Below are 17,425 nucleotides of genomic sequence, written 5' to 3' on the forward strand. Positions count from 1 at the left end.
GCATTAGTGTCATTGAATGGCAGGTTAATTAGTGCTGAAGGGGAGATGGATGCTGAGTGTGAAACACTTGAGCATTAATTAGAGTTCTCACCACCGTCCTTCAGAGGGGGAGCACAACACGGCCGGAGTGCCTCAACACCCACTTTAACAAATCTCCCCTCCCCTGTCTTCCCCCTTCTCCACTCTCCCAGGGTGACAGTTGGATTAACAGCCCGTTGAGGTTATTACATAGGGAATCAGGCTGTGCTTGTGGTAGAACTTGTAAAGGTGTTCTCTGTATTAGTCAGACATGAATTTGGTGTTCCAGCCTTGGTCTGAATGGTAGGCTATTTGAATTCAGGAATGTGTGCCATTACACACACTTAGTGTTTGGTATTACTGTGCAAGACATCTGATGTGGTTTTGGCACAAGGCTGCTCTGGCAGTTCTGTGCGGTGTCTTTCTTTCTTTCGCTCTCTCACTTTCTCTCTTTCTCTGGCTGATTCTCCCCTCTGTTTCTTCAGAATGCTGAGGTATCTGTCTTCGAGGTCAACATCCGCTTCATCGGAGGACTGCTGGCCGCCTACTACCTCTCTGGACAGGAGGTATCTGCCCATCTGGGATTAGTGTGTCTGTCCTGTCTTGTCTGTCCTGTCCTGTCTTGTCTGTCCTGTCTCGTCTGTCTTGAAGCTGACCTCATTTAGTTAATTGGTGGATTGTTTGGTCGACTGAGATTTCTTTAGTCGAGCAGTCGCAAATAGATGTTTTTTTTTCATGGTGCACAAGACACCGTTCTGATTCGCGCCTCTCAGTGGACTAATCCATTGTGGAGGCCACCGGAATGGCACAGTCCATCACTCTAAGACATGCAACTGTAATTGTATATGGTTATATTATGTTAGAAAAATGGTGCGACACTAATAAATATAATATAATTTTATTACAAATGAGCTTTCTCCTGCGTTTGATAGCGGTCGCTGTCTGCGGTCATGAAACATAATCTACAGTGCTGTTGAATTGACTCCTTTCCCTATATGTTGCTATGTGCATAATAAAAGTTAACCAGCATATTGGTGTTAAGAACGATGCAGCTGAGGCAGTTTTTTTTTTTTCACAGCGTGGCCGTCCCGCTCCCTCTTGAGTCATTTGTGTCTCAATGATTTAATTACACAGTGCGCTTAAAACACGTGTCAAACTCATTCCACAGAGAGCCGAGTGTCTGCAGGTTTTCGCTCCACTGTTGTACTTGTTTGATGAATTAAGGTCACTAATTAGTAAGGAACTCCCCTCACCTAATGAAAACTACCACAAGTCTCTTTCTCTGTCGAGCTCCCCTGCCATGCAGTATCAGTCATCCTACTCTTCCTGCTCCTATTAAAGGAGTGTGAGTGGTGGAATTGAGCTCCAGCCATGCGGCTCTGCCGGTCCCAGACTACTCAGCTGATGGGAGCAGATCCCTGACCACGCTCCCTCTTAATGATCATCCCTCCTTCTTCTCACTCTCACCGCCTCTCCCTCTCTCCCACTCCGTATAAATGGTAATAATTCTGCAGAGGCTGGAGGAGTGGTGGGATAGGGAATCAGAAAGATGTTGAGTGGGGAATGGGAGGGGTGATAACGTTCGTGAGAGCGCTTTATTCCGTGTTCCCAGTCGAGGTCGACCGATTCATCGGCATGTCCGATAAATTAGGACCGATTTCAAGTTTTCATAACAATCCGTAATCAGCATTTTTGATGCCGATTACATTTCCCTCCACGGGGAGACTGCGTGGCAGGCTGACTACCTGTTATGCGAGTGCAGCAAGGAGCCACGGTAAGTTGCTAGCTATCATTAAACGTATCTTATAAAAAAACAATCAATCTTCACATAATCACTAGTTAACTACACATGGTTGATGATATTACTAGTTTAACTAGCTTTTCCTGCGTTGCATATAATCAATGTGGTGGCTGTTAATTTATCATCGAATCACAGCTTCAACTTCGTCAAACTACTGCAACTTTGCCAAACGGGTGGTGATTTAACAAAAGCGCATTGCTGAAAAAAGCACTGTCTTTGCACAAATGTACCTAACCATAAACATCAATGCCTTTCTTAAAATCAATACGCAGAAGTATATATTTTTAACCTGCATATTTAGTTAAAAGAAATTCATGTTAGCAGGCGATATTAACTAGGGAAATTGTGTCATTTCTCTTGCGTTCATTGCACGCAGAGTCGGGGTATATGCAACATTTTGGGCCGCTTGGCTCATTGCGAATTAATTTGCCAGAATTGTACATAATTATGACATAATATTGAAAGTTGTGCAATGTAACAGCAATATTTAAACTTAGCGTTGCCACCCGTTCTAATAAATATGGAACGGTTCCGTATTTCACTAAGAGAATACATTTTTGTTTTCTAAATGATAGTTTCCCAATTAGACCTTATTAATGACCAAATGCTTGTATTTCTGTGTTTATTATATTATAAATAAGTCTATGATTTGATATTTCATAGAGCAGTCTGACTGAGCGGTGGTAGGCAGCAGCAGGCTCGTAAGCATTCATTCAAACTTTACTGCGTTTGCCAGCAGCTCTGAGCAATGCTCATAAACAGCTCTGTGCTTCAAGTATTGCTCAGAGCTGCTTATGACTTCAAGCCTATCATCTCCCGAGATTTGGCTGACAATACTAAAGTGCCTATTAGAACATCTAATAGTCAAAGGTATATGAAATACAAATGGTATAGAGAGAAATAGTCGACACGTCAGAATTCCTATCCCTACAAACCTAAAACTTCTTAATTGGGATTATTGAAGAACTGAGAATATTGAACCACCAGTTTTCATATGTTCTGAGCAAGGAACTTAAACATTAGCTTTTTTTATATGGCACATATTGCACTTTTACTTTCTTCTCCAACACTGTGTTTTTACATTATTTAAACCAAATTGAGCATGTTTCATTATTTGAGACTAAATATATTTTATTTATGTATTATATTAAGTTAAAAATTAGTGTTCATTGTTCATTCAGTATTGTTGTAATTGTCATTATTACAAATATATATAAATATCGTCCGATTAATCGGTATCAGCTTTTTTTTTGGGTCCTCCAATAAACGGTATCGGCTTTGAAAAATCATAATCGGTCGACCTCTAGTTCCCAGGGCATATGTGTGGCAGAACTAGCCCCAACACACAGTAATGGATGATGTTCACTTCTCTGTCCCCTCAGCCCTCCCCTACAACCCTCTCATCTTCTTTCCCTTCTTCGCTCTTCTCCTCTTCCACACTGGCCTTCTCCTCTGTTCTTTCTCTCCTCTTCTCTATAACTACTTTATGTTCCCTCTCTTGTCACAACCTTCTCTACACAACCCTTCTCTTTTATTTTCTCTCCTGATAGGTGCTCGTGCCACTGAGACATAAGCAAGACACTTAACCCTAATTTGCTCCAGGGGTTTACGTGAAAGGTGCTAGTGTCTTTGGGATATGTAATTGAGGTGAAGGTTGCTAGTGCCTCTGGTAATACAGTGCCTTCAGAAAGTATTCATTCCCCTTGACTTATACCACATTTTGTTGTGTTACAGCATGAATTCAAAATGGATTACATGTATTTTTTTTCACACCAATCTACACAAAATACCCCATAAATGACAAAGTGAAAAAATGTTTTATGAAATTTTTACAAAGTTATTGAAAATTAAATGCATAAATATCTAATTTCCATAAGTATTCACACCCCTGAGTCAATACACGTTAGAATGAGTTTGAGCGGTGAGTCTCTAAGGTCTTTGCACACCACCTAGATTGTATCATATTTGCACCTTATTCTGTTTAAAACTCTTCAAGTTGCTTGTTGATCATTGCTAAATAGCCATTTTCAAGCCAATTTAAGTCAAAACTGTAACTAGGCCATCCAGGAACATTGAATGTCATCTTGGTAAGCAACTCCAGTGTATATTTGGCCTTTTAAGTTATTGTCCTGCTGAAAGGTGATTTTGTTTCCCAGTGTCTGTTGGAAAGCAGACAGAGCTAGATCTTCCTCAAGGATTTTGTCTGTGCTTAGCTCTATTCCGTTTATTTTTATGCAAAACTATTCCCTGGTCTTTGCCGAAGACAAGCACATGCATAACATGATGCAGCCACCACCATGCTTGAAAATGTACTCTGTGATGTGTTGATGGATACGCCCCAAATAACACTTTGTATTCAGAACATAGTTTTTATATTTTTTGCAAAATTATTTTCATTCATTCTTAGTATTTTGGAGTAACTACACTTGTTGATTCATCCTCAGTTTTCTCCTATTACAGCCTTTACTCTGGACCCTGATCTCTCTTTTGACGAACATATCAAGAATATTTCAAGGGTAGCTTTGTAACATTGCAAAAACCAAACTTTTTGTCCAAAAATTAAGTTAGTACTAAACACATATTACTCCAGTGGTAGCCTCACTACACTGGCTTTCTGTTAAGGCTAGGGCTGATTTCAATGTTTTACTGCTAACCTACAAAGCATTACATGGACTTGCTCCAACATATCTCTCCGATTTGGTCCTGCTCTACGTACCTACGGGTTCGCTACGGTCACAAGACGCAGGCCTCCTAATTGTCCCTAGAATTTCAAAGCAAACAGCTGGAGGCAGGGCTTTCTCCTATAGAGCTCCATTTTTATGGAATGGTCAGCCTATCCATGTGGGAGATTCAGACTCGGTCTCAACCTTTAAGTTTTAATTGAAGACTCATCTCTTCAGTAGGTCCTATGGTTGAGTGTAGTCTGTCCCAGGGGTGCAAAGGTGAACGGCAAGGCACTGGAGCGACGGACCACCCTGGCTCTCTCTGCCTGGTCTTTGTGGTTGAATATGTGTTTGAAATTCACTGCTTGTCTGTGGGACCCTATAGATAATTGTACAGAGACGAGGTAGTCATTCAAAAATCATGTTAAACACTATTATTACAGAGTGAGTCCCTGCAACTTTATTATGTGACTTTTTAATCAAATGTTTACTCCTGAACTTATTTAGCCTTGCCATAACAAAGGGGTTGAATACTTTTCATGTTTTATTCATTTCAAAATAATAATTTCAAAAAATATCAACTTTGACATTTTGAAGTATTGTGTTTAGGCCGGTGACACAATCTCAATTGAATCAATTCAGGCTGTAACAAAATATGTCAAAAGTCAAGGGGTGTGAGTACTTTCTGAAGGAAATGTAGAGTTTAGGTGAAAGGTGCTCATTTCTCTGGGATATGTAGTTGAGGTGAAATGTGCTCTTTCTCTGGGATATGTAGTTGAGGTGAAATGTGCTCTTTCTCTGGGATATGTAGTTGAGGTGAAATGTGCTCATTTCTCTGGGATATGTAGTTGAGGTGAAATGTGCTCTTTCTCTGGGATATGTAGTTGAGGTGAAATGTGCTCATTTCTCTGGGATATGTAGTTTAGGGGAAATGTGCTCATTTCTCTGGGATATGTAGTTGAGGTGAAAGCAGCTTGCGCTCTTCTGTCAACAGAGTAATAACCTCTCCGCAGGGGGAGAGAGAACTAGGGAGGGAGAGACTGGGGGAGGGCGAGAGAGAGAAACGAAGAGAGAAAGACAGAAACACAGCCAGCTGATTGCAAAGAGAAAACCGGAGAAGGGAGCAGGGCTTGTAATGTAAGATAATGAGCTGAGAGTCAAGGAAAACTGCAGACACTGACACACTGCAGCTAGACATGGCCTGCTGGAGTCACCCTGTAAAAAGAGGGAGGGAGGCAGATGGAGGGAGTAAGGGATGTTGTGATACACAACAAAAGACCTAGACCGCTGTACAATTATTTTTGCTTCTCTCTAACCTGTCTCTGCGATACATGTTTTTCCTCCCTCCCTCCATCTTTCTACTTCGCTATCTGTCTTTCAGTGAGTCGCTGTGAGCTGTCTGATTTGCTGGGGAGCGCTTGACTCTTTCTCATATTGTCAAACATGGAGCCCATCAAAGGCAGAACACTGCTTCCTCTGTCACACTGACTGGCTGCAACTGCACCTGCAGGCAGGGGGGGGGGGGGTTGTGGGAGGTGAGTGACGGAAGAGCGTGCAACGTGGAAGGGTGCGAAGGAGGGGGTTGAGAGAGAAGGGAAGAGCAAGAGATGTGATTGCTACACTGCAGATGAACAGTATCCATGAATATGGATGTGAGAGATTCAGCTATGTCTTACAGGCCATATAGAAGATAATCATGCAATGACTGGCTGAGCTGGAGAGCCCAGGTAAAACCGCTGCTTGATTGAAATTCAGTCAGGCAGTTGTAGTTAAATCCCCAAGAACACAGTCCCATGGATTTCCAAGCTTGTTTCAATAAAGCACTACGGACTGATACAATAGAATATAAAAGATGACAAATAATAAAGGAACAACAAGTTAAACGATGAATAACTAGCATGATGAAGAACAAACGTAGTAAGCCCCATGAAGGACGGACAGCGTTTGTTGACTTAATCCTGTCTCTTCCTGGGGTCCTTGAGGGCCTTTTTTTCCAAAACAGGCTCATTCACCAGATTTCACAGTATACCTTCTGATCCTTTTATGGGACTCATTTACATTTACACAGTAACATCCTCCCCCGGAGAGAGAGATATGAGAGTGTATGTGTGTTTGTTTGTGCACGTGTGTGTGTGTGTGTGTGTGTGTGTGTGTGTGTGTGTGTGTGTGCGCACCTCTGTTTGCGTGTGTTCTCTCTGGCAGGCCGAGTGGTCATGGGGTTCTATCTCAGAGAGAGCAAGGCTCATATCCTCCTATGTGTAATAACAGGTTCTGATCCTGAGTTAGAGGATCGGTTGGAGCAGCTGATTCCAGGCAGAACTACGACCAGCCAGCGCTACAAATCTGCAGTCTGGGAATACTGCCGACCTGGCCTCACAGCTAACCCTGATGGCGAGAGGGAGAGAGCTTGTTCAGCCCCAAATTGCCCTTGTTCCTCGTTCGCCTGGTCTATGGGACTGAGGGACGGAGAGAGAAAGAGAGCAAGGGTGTTCAAGTGAAGGGGGATTGAGAGCAAGATAGTGGGTGCTCTCTCATTCAACTCAAACTCTGCTCTCGCCCCTTTATTTGGTCGGCTACAGGTCAGGACTAAAAGCGGCATTGAGAGAGAACATTGTTCAACCCAAGCTTTGCTCTCAGGCACATAAAAAAAAGACACTCAGGTAGGGCCTCCATTTTCAAAACATCTCTTTCAGGTGTTATGAGTGAAGAGAGGGGAATGTTTGTGTGAATTTGGTGCGTGTTGTGAGTGAATCAATAAGTTTGTGAGATGGAATAGCCTATATCTCTCAGTCATTGATTGGCGTGTAGCTACACGTCAATCGGAGGATTTGGGCGAGGAGCTACACAAAAAGTCTCTAGTTCTCCGCTCTGGCCTGCCCCTGTATTCATAGTACTATTTTCCTCCCTCGAGCTGGATGGCAGCTCACCACTTTGTCCATTGATACCACTGAGAAAATAGAGAACAAACTGTTAGCCAAAAACTGTGTGTTAGTCAAGCACATAACCACTTATTTCATAGTTGGCGCCTTTAGCTAAAGCATCATTACGACGAAGGTAGCAACAGCGTTTAGTCAACTAAGCGAGAACAAGTTCTTCCGCCGTCTCTGCGTGGATGGAAACGAAAATAGCAGAGAGCTGTTCCGCTAATACCATCCTCTACAGAAATATGTTCAACTGTTAAAGATGAGTAGTCCTATGTTAATGAATCAGTTGTTGATCTGCCCTCTTGGTATAGCTGTAGGCCTATGTCAACAGTAGGCTGCTGATGATGTGATAATAGTCAGTTCACCAATGACAACTAGGCATGTTGAATGAATGGTGGCTAAGTAAGACCTAACTTGATGGATGAGGTCAGGGATGGAGATGTGTAACAAGCTCATACAGGCCTAGTTTTGTTCTTTCATATTCCAAATAGCCTGCAGTAAGCTAGACTGCTACAACATTTCACTAGACTATCCACATAAAGACACATTAATTAGAGTAATCATTACCCCTAAATTGAACATAGTGTCATTGAGACGACCTCAATTTAATTTAGGATCAAACATAAGACTTTTATGTTGGCTACATTATTTGATATAATTTAAGACTCTAGGTTTCAGGAAATTGCTGTTAAATGCTCCAACTTCCTGTGGGGGATTTTGGTGGGAGTGAAATGGGCTGCTGGGAGAGGAAAATATCGTCCCTTGAGAGGGCAAGAACAAGATGTACAGTGCCAGTCAAACGTTTGGACACATCTACTCATTTCAGGGGTTTTCTTTATTTTTTACTATTTTCTACATTGTAGAATAATAGTGAAGACATCAAAACTATGAAATAACACATAATGGAATCATGTAGTAACCTAAAAAGTGTTAAACAAATCAAAATCTATTTGAGATTTTTCAAACTCATCATCAAAGCAAAGGGTGGCTACTTTGAAGAATCTCAAATATAAAATATATTCTGATTTGTTTAACACTTTCTTTTGGTTACTACATGATTGGGAGAGGAAGGTTGAGGTTTCCAGGGTTAGAGTAGTGCAGAAGTTGTCGTATGCTGAGGCAGTGAAGAAAGTAGAGGAAGATGGGTCAAGGGGGAGGGATCCTGAGAGGAGTGATGGGAGTAGATCTACACCAGTACAGAGGGATAGGCCAACAAGTGATACATGCTTCAGTGAGATTGGATTTATAGCAATGCTTATCAACTGTACTGCAGGGATGGAATGTAAGTCTATGCTGACTGCAGGAATGTCCACCAGAGCTGTTGCCAGAGAACGGAATGTTAATTTCTCTACCGTAGCCCCCCTCCAATGTCATTTTAGAGAATTTGGCAGTACGTCCAACCGGCGTCACAACCGCAGACCACTTGTAACCATGCCAGCCCAGTTCCTCCATATCCGGCTTTTCCCCTTGCGGGATCGTCTGAGACCAGCCACCCGGACAGCTGATGAAACTGAGGAGTATTTCTGTCTGTAATAAAGCCCTTTTGTGGGGGGAAAAAAAGATTCTGATTGGGGGGGGCTTGGCTTCCAAGTGGGTGGGCCTGTGCCCTCACAGGCACACCCAAGGCTATGCATGTGCCCAGTCATGTGAAATCCATAGATTAGGGCCTACAAAATGTATTTCTTTTTCATTTGAAGTGTATGGCGTTGACAGCGTTGACGCTCGCAGCCCGTCTGTTTTCTGTCTATTCATTACTGTGCGTTCTAATTCCAGCGTGTACATGTTCGTTCACGTGAGTAAAAAAAAGCTTTTCGTTTGATTTGGGTGTTACTCTGTGGGTAAGGGGCAGTAAGGGACACTAGCTACTTACTGTAGGTTTCCATCCAATCGGCGACAGATTTTCATGTGAATATTCTGAAATCTGCATAAAAAAACAATATGCAAACATTCCCACCAGAGATGTGTCCATCAAATTGAGATTATAACTTTTAATTGTCAAACGGCAGCCAAGCATCAATCCCCATGTCACCAGAATACGACTCAATATTTTTGGAAAGGATCATCAAGATGCACTCTCATCACCCTGAAGTTCATGATAGTTTATTCAATCTGTAGCCTAATAAACCTCATACTTTCCCGAGTCGTAGTAGGAGGACCACATGCGTCATCGCATGACTCCAAGTTTACGATATGATGATTATTATATCAATATTTGCGCATGAAAGCATTTACACTGACATTTCTCGCATAATTAATTTTACAGATACAAAAACATCCCACCTTTTCTAGAGCATTTTGTTTTGTCTACATTTGGAACATTTTTATTTTCCCAATGTGTACTTGACTTGCATAAAAGGGAGTATTGAACATTTTGTTTCAGTAACCTACCTCCTGAAATAAAGAGAGAAACACAGTTTAGACTGTTGGGATGTGCGGGCTAATGTCCCACACCTTTTAATTAATTTTAAAAAAAATCACTAGGCAAGTCGGTTAAGAACAAATTCTTATTTTCAATGACGGCCTAGGAACAGTGGGTTAACTGCCTGTTCAGGGGCAGAACGACAGATTTGTACCTTGTCAGCTCGGGGATATGAACTTGCAACCTTTCGGTTACTAGTCCAACGCTCTAACCACTAGGGTACCCTGCCGCCCCACCTCTTGATGACAGTGTGATAAAACAGTGTAGTCTTAAGAGCTTTATTGCAGCTGTCAGACAGGCTTGGAATCAATGGATGGGGTATACATTGAGTCTACAAAATATTAAGAACACCTTCCTAATATTGAGTTGCACCCCCTCATGGACTCTACAGGGGGTCGAAAGTGTTCCACAGGGATGCCGGCCCATATTGACTAATGCTTCCCACAGTTGTCAACTTGGCTGGATGTCCTTTGGGTGGTGGACCATTCTTGATACACACGGGGAACTGTTGAGTATGAAAAACCCATCACTGTTACAGTTCTTGGCACAAACCGGTGGCACAAACCGGTGGCACTTCAATCTTTTTTCTTGCCCATTCACCCCCTGAATAGCACACACATACAATCCATGTCTCAATTGTCTCAAGGCTTAAAAACCCTTCTTTAGCCTGTCTCCTGCCCTTAATCTATACTGATTGAGGTGGATTTAACAAGTGATATCAATAAGGGATCATAGATTTCACCTGGTCAGTCGATGTCATAAAAAGAGCAGGTGTCCTTTTAATGTTTTGTACACTCACTGTATATACACATTGACACACAGCTGGGAAAGTGTGACTGCGTACTTGAGTGTGTGTACTCTGTTATTCTAATGTGGTTCAGCTGTTATTCTAGTGGTCTCTGAGGGGGAGTTTTGCCCTCCACCTCCACAATATGCTCAGCCTCTCCTGTAAACCAGTTCAGATGCTTTGTCATGTTCATTTGGCCACTGTTTCTCTGTCCCGTGTAAATGCTTAACGTTTTTTCGGCTGTCTGGTTAAGTCTCTTGTAAAAATGTTCTCCATCACTGAAGCTTTTTCTCCGTTTTTCCTATAAAGCTTTCATTCACCCTCTCTCTCTTTCCCTCTGTCGATAGGTGTTTAAGGTGAAGGCGGTCCAGTTGGCTGAGAAGCTGCTCCCAGCCTTCAACACTCCCACAGGCATCCCCTGGGCCATGGTCAACCTCAAGAGGTCAGTCTCAGACCACAACACAACCTGAGATTTACATCTGACCACAACCTAACCCTAGATCTACATCCATAACTGCAACATGGCATGTCAGTAAGATTCTCTACTCAATGATTGAAAGTGAATCCTTTCTCCCTCTCTGTGTGTAGTGGTGTGGGGCGTAATTGGGGCTGGGCGTCAGCAGGCAGTAGTATCCTGGCAGAGTTTGGAACACTACACATGGAGTTTGTCCACCTCACTTACCTCACCGGGAACCCTGCCTACTACCAAAAGGTGAGACACCTCCTTAGTACTGGTGTCTAAGTCTGCGTGTTCCCCTGGGTGAGAGATATATCCATGTCCCCTCTAACCCTGTCAGGTAATGCACATACGGAAGCTGCTGGCCAAAATGGACCGACCCAACGGGCTCTACCCCAACTATCTGAACCCTCGCACCGGTCGCTGGGGCCAACGTAAGTACCTCTTGTCTCTCTCAACTTCAGAGAATAACACTGGTGTGTGTGTGTGTGTGTGGGTGTGTGGGTGGGTGTGGGTTGAGCTCAATTCAGAATTTTGGAATTGACTCCCATTCAGCTCATGAGTTTGAATTGAATTGGCCACAGGATGTAGAATTTGAGTGACAGGAAGTCGAATTTAATTCAGTGCAATTCAAAGACATTCCACTCAGCCATAGAACATGAGAGTTACATTGAATCTGACCGGTCACACTTCCAGCTACCAAACAATATATAACACAATATATTTTCTCTAGAAACCATGTTCATATACTTTTTTTACTTTGTGCTTAGAATAGCCAATTATATTTCCACCAATCATTTCATTTGGCCTGAGGGTGAACTTGAGGTTTAAACTATTGCATTCTGAGGAATGTCGTATTTTCCCCATATTGAACAATATGTAATAACGTACAATATTTGCATATAGGTTTTCATATTAAGAGATGGTCATGAAAATAAATTGTTTAAACAATATTTTATATGCATGTATATAACAACATGTTTTATGTACAAGATGTATATTTGTATAGACTACACCTAATATAAAATAGAAGAAGCTTTTGAATATCATTTAATTTTACTGAATTCAATTCTATTTCCTTTTATTCAAATGCAGGTGCAATGGGCGCTAGGCTATGTAAATGAATGTGTGTGAGTAGTGTTTAGTTTTTTTCTTTAATAAATATGTATAATTAGAAGCTGTTGGCAGGCGGCATCTTAACTAACTCGGTTTATTATCCTGAATGAGAGAGCGGTTTAATTACTGTCTCTGCCTCTCACTGCTCAACCTGACCCCCCCCACACACACACACACACACACACACACACACACACACACACACACACACACACACACACACACACACACACACACACACACACACACACACACACACACACACACACACACACACACACACACACACACACACACACAGAGCCCTACAGTGTCTACCCCTCTCCAATGTTGTTTGCGTAGTTTTTTGTTATTTCTCTTTTTTTCTCAATCTCTCCATCCCTCCATATGAGAATGAATTATTCATAGCAACTTCTCTCTCTCTCTCTTTTGCCAGGGGAATGCCAATTTTGCATAGAAAACATTTGACTTTGTGTCTGTGAGTCTCTTCAGCTCATCTCTCTCTCGCTCTCTCTGCACACTTTGCTCTGAGTGTGTGTCTTTGCAAGAGACGGAAGGAGGATTGCCACTCAAAGTAATGAGCAGTGTGTGACTATGGAAAATCACAAAGTAATCGTGTGCCATAAGTCTATACCACTGTGTGTGAGAGATGTGAATGTGTGCGTTGTAGCCATATAGAAAGTGCCACTGTAATATCAAATAGATGTCTGTAGGTATTTAAAACCGACCCATAGAGAGATCGACAGACATAAAGACAGACATACGAGTAGTGTTATCGTCGTAAAGTCCCAGCTGTCAACTACTATAAAACTGTCTGTTCCAGCAGCACATTTGTTAGCATTAGCTCTCCCCTGACTAACATAACACACCACTGAAACATCTGCTGAAGAGATGCCCATCTCACCACTACACACCTCTCCACAATGCTGGACATGCTACAAGCCCAGCCAGCACATTTCACACAGCATTCATTTACCATTAGCCATAAGCATTTAGGCGTTAGCCCCAGCACTAGCTGTGGACTCGGACCGCTAATGGCTCTCGCCCCACTGCTCTCAATGACTCCCTCAGCATTGGTTAGCATTGTTAGCTTTACTGTTGGTTAACACTGCTGAGTCATAAGCTGGCTAGCTCTGTTAGCATCAGAGCATGGCTTTAGCCAGAGGGAGGCAACAACACAATAGCAAGTCCTTGCTGGCTAACAAATTAAGCTAAACAGTGTCAGGCCTCATGGGGAAAACACAATCGTCCTTCTGAGTGTCTTTACTCGACTTAAACTATACCACATTGTTTTATACTGTGGATTCATGACTCAGGGTAGTCTGTGAGAGATTGTGTGTGCGTGCGTTTTGTGCACGCGTGCCTACCCATCTGTCCTCTCACTGAGTGAGAGTTGGCACAGCCTCCGGATCACTGTAATGTGGTGTCACTGTAACTAGGCCAGCTATAAAGGCTGAATCAACTTCTACTGGGACATTGGGGACATTAAGAAGGAGTACATCAGAGAGAGAGTAAACAACCACAATCTTCTCTGCCATCACACTGAAAGGGGGACAAAGCGTCTCCATGTCGTTTTTTTTCTGTAAATTTAAAACCCCTCTGAAGAATAGTGCTGGCTCTGGTTGGGGTTTGGATGAAAATATCCAATGAATAAATTATCATCTTCCCCCTTTTTGTCACTCTATCTTCATTATTTTTTCTCTCCCTCACTTTGTCCCACCCTCTCTTTTTCCCACCCTCTCATCCTTCTCCCGTCTCCCCCCCCCCCCGCTTGTAGACCATACATCAGTTGGAGGTCTGGGGGACAGTTTCTATGAGTACCTGCTGAAGGCCTGGCTCATGTCAGACAAGACCGACACAGAGGCCCGCAAGACCTACGACGACGCCATTGAGGTACACACCACCCTTACCTCATCTCCACGGAGACAAGCCACCTTTAACTGGTCTCCATAGAGATGTCTTTGATTGACATACTCTCTATATCCTTATGACCAGATAGTTAGGATTGCTCCTCGACTCCTCAAAGTACTTTAACTGCAGTGTACTGTTCTCAATTTTTGCATTTTAATCAGTGAGCGATTTAACAGGAAGTAGATGCCTGAACTCTGTTGCCAGTTATTGACGTTGATTGATCAAGTACATTATTTGCCAGGGAAGAGGATGGATAGAAGATTCTGCTGCTGCTCTCAAGGACTGAAGCTGAGGACACTTAAACAGCTTTGTTCCTGTTCCCTCTACTGTGCCAGGGACTAACTAACTACCTGTCCTTTATCTCTCTCTCCTCCCTAAACCCACACACACCTACTCCTTCTACCATCACCACCACCCACACACCCTGCTCCCTAAACCCACACACACCTACTCCTACCATCACCACCACCCATATCCTTTCCGCATCTCCTTCCAGGCAATCGAGCGCCACCTGATCCGTAAGTCCAACGGCGGCCTGACATTTATCGGGGAGTGGAAGAATGGCCACCTGGAGAGGAAGATGGGTCACCTGACCTGCTTCGCCGGGGGGATGTTCGCTCTGGGGGCCGACGGCTCACCTGACGACAAGGCTGGACACTACCTACAGCTGGGGGCTGAGATCGCACACACCTGCCATGAGTCCTACGACCGCACTGGTGAGATGGAGAAACACACACACCTAAACTTATAGGGAAAACAAATGAAGTTTAGGGATAAATGGTAACTTATTATAGGGTGGTTTGGTTGTCATGGATTTTAGTTGTCGCCAAGTGAATATAAGCGTGATGGTGAATCAGATTTTGTGTGAGCTTAAAATAATTATGTTTTTTTAAAGTGAGGTTACCATGGGAACGGGCTGATCTTCCTGAAAGTGAAGTTTTACAGTGATGATATTTCCTAGTCTTATCCGGCCGTCTCTTTTTATGAACTTGTGTTCTGTTCCCACACACAGTGACAAGGCGTGCAGAACAAATCTGTCTGCTTCTTGATCACTGTAATCGGTTCCTATTACATTCTAACTCCAAACATTTAATTGGCAGGAAATGTGTTGTGTACACATCTCCCTCCCTCCCTCCCTCCCTCTCTCCATAGTGTTGAAGCTGGGTCCAGAGGCCTTTAAGTTTGACAGTGGTCTGGAAGCAGTGGCGGTGCGTCAGAATGAGAAATACTACATCCTGAGGCCAGAGGTCATCGAGACCTACTGGTACATGTGGAGGTTCACCCATGACCCCAAGTACAGGCAGTGGGGCTGGGAGGCAGCACAGGTGAGCCACTGGAAAATCACTCACTAGTATTATTACTACCACATGTGACCTACTGGTTTGATCCAGTCTTATGTAGCAAAATTGGAAATTGTGTTTTTTACATTGAATAAAAGTAGAGACTCAGAGCTAGAAAATAAAATATCATACACTACAGTTGAGGAACACTGGGAAAGTAATTCTGCTTTGGAAGTTGATTATTATTATTATTATATTATATTATAAACTTGTAACCTCAATTTTGAGTAAATAGCCTTGAATATTTTGGTACACCTACTGGAGTGCTCTTCTTTGTCTTCACCCATTCAGAATCATTCACATCCTCTTAAGCCTTATCCCCACCCACCTCTTTAAGGATTCTCATGTGAGGCCATGTACTAAACAACCAAAGATTTCAAGACTAAAGGCTGGTTTTATACTAACATCTATCAACAGTTGTCGCAGTGACATCATGAACATTCTATTGTCGTCCGACATCAAACTTGTCGTTATGAAAAAGTATGACCACAAGAACTACATGCTGCATGACATCAGCAGCCTGGTGGTCCAAAAGAGCATAACTAGTGTATTTTAACACCAATAAACCCACCTGTTTAAAAATGAATTTAGTATACTGTACCAGACAAAAGTTTGTACACACCTAAAAGTCAGGCAAAACATAAAACCTCAACATACAAGTGTAAGTAAAAACAAATGTAAATCAGTTAGAAATTGTGCTACTACTGCACAAACACATCTCGTAAAAGTAATTATGTTTTTGTTTCGTTAGCTTTTGGAAATTGTAGAAATAAAATATTTTCCTTCAGAAGTTCCAGCTAGGCAGGCTAACGTTAGTTAGCTAATTTAATTTGCTAGCTATCATACAGTAGGCGTATATGAATAATTACATAGTTAATATAAGTACTTTAGACATGCAATCATAATTGACTGTAGAGCATATAAAGCACCCACAAGCTACCAGTGGCTGAAAACACAATCGTCGCGGGACGAATGAGTGATGAATTTACGGCACTTGCCCGGCAAGTGTATACTCGTCAGACGTCATGATACGTCATCAGAAGTGTCCACTTAATTTAAGGGCTGAGGGGATAGGGTGTGTCTTTTAAGTGTTTGGAATGTAGACAGTGTCACCAGCAAAGCACCCCCACAACATCACGCCTCCTCCATGCTTCACGGTGGGAACCACACATGCAGAGATCATCTGTTCACCTACTCTGTATCTCACAAAGACACAGCGGTTGGAACCAAAAATCTCAATTTTGAACTCAAGACCAAAGGACAGATTTCCACCGGTCTAATGTCCATTGCTCGTGTTTCTTGGCCCAAGCAAGTCTCTTCTTCTTATTGGTGTCCTTTAGTAGTTGTTTCTTTGCAGCACTTCGACCATGAAGGGTGATTCACACAGTCTCCTCTGAACAGTTGATGTTATGATGTGTCTGTTGCTTGAACTCTGTGAAGCATTTATTTGGGCTGCAATTTCTGAGGCTGGTAACTCTAATGAACTTATCCTCTGCAGCAGAGGTAACACTGGGTCTTCCCTTCCTGTGGCGGTCCTTATGAGAGCCAGTTCCATCATACCACTTGATAGTTTTTGCGACTGCACTTGAAGGAACTTTCAAAGTTCTTTAAATTTTCCAGATTGACTGACGTTCATGTCTTAAAGTAATGATGGACTGTCGTTTCTCTTTGCTTATTTGAGCTGTTCTTGACATAATAAATCAAATCAAATTTGTCACATACACATGGTTAGCAGATGTTAATGCGAGTGTAGCGAAATGCTTGTACTTCTAGTTCCGACAATGCAGTGATAACCAACAAGTAATCTAACTAACAATTCCAAAACTACTGTCTTATACACAGTGTAAGGGGATAAGGAATATGTACATAAGGATATATGAATGAGTGATGGTACAGAGCAGCATACAGTAGATGGTATCGAGTACAATATATACATATGAGATGAGTGTGTAGACAAAGTAAACAAAGTGGCATAGTTAAAGTGGCTAG

The 17,425-nt window shown here is 42.5% G+C and overlaps 1 protein-coding gene across 2 annotated transcripts in view; it reads left to right on the top strand.

The window, feature by feature from the left end:
* LOC124046005 (mannosyl-oligosaccharide 1,2-alpha-mannosidase IB) overlaps nucleotides 1-17,425 on the top strand; it is a 140,646-nt gene that overhangs the window by 101,240 nt on the left and 21,981 nt on the right. For both annotated transcript variants that reach the window (XM_046365896.1, XM_046365906.1), the window contains 7 exons: nucleotides 504-584; nucleotides 10,960-11,054; nucleotides 11,201-11,324; nucleotides 11,410-11,503; nucleotides 13,963-14,078; nucleotides 14,593-14,812; nucleotides 15,249-15,421. In XM_046365896.1, the coding sequence (XP_046221852.1) occupies nucleotides 504-584; nucleotides 10,960-11,054; nucleotides 11,201-11,324; nucleotides 11,410-11,503; nucleotides 13,963-14,078; nucleotides 14,593-14,812; nucleotides 15,249-15,421 (903 nt within the window). The remainder of the gene's footprint in view (nucleotides 1-503; nucleotides 585-10,959; nucleotides 11,055-11,200; nucleotides 11,325-11,409; nucleotides 11,504-13,962; nucleotides 14,079-14,592; nucleotides 14,813-15,248; nucleotides 15,422-17,425) is intronic.

Source organism: Oncorhynchus gorbuscha, linkage group LG01 (assembly GCF_021184085.1).
Source record: "Oncorhynchus gorbuscha isolate QuinsamMale2020 ecotype Even-year linkage group LG01, OgorEven_v1.0, whole genome shotgun sequence".
NCBI classification, from domain to species: Eukaryota; Metazoa; Chordata; class Actinopteri; order Salmoniformes; family Salmonidae; genus Oncorhynchus; species Oncorhynchus gorbuscha.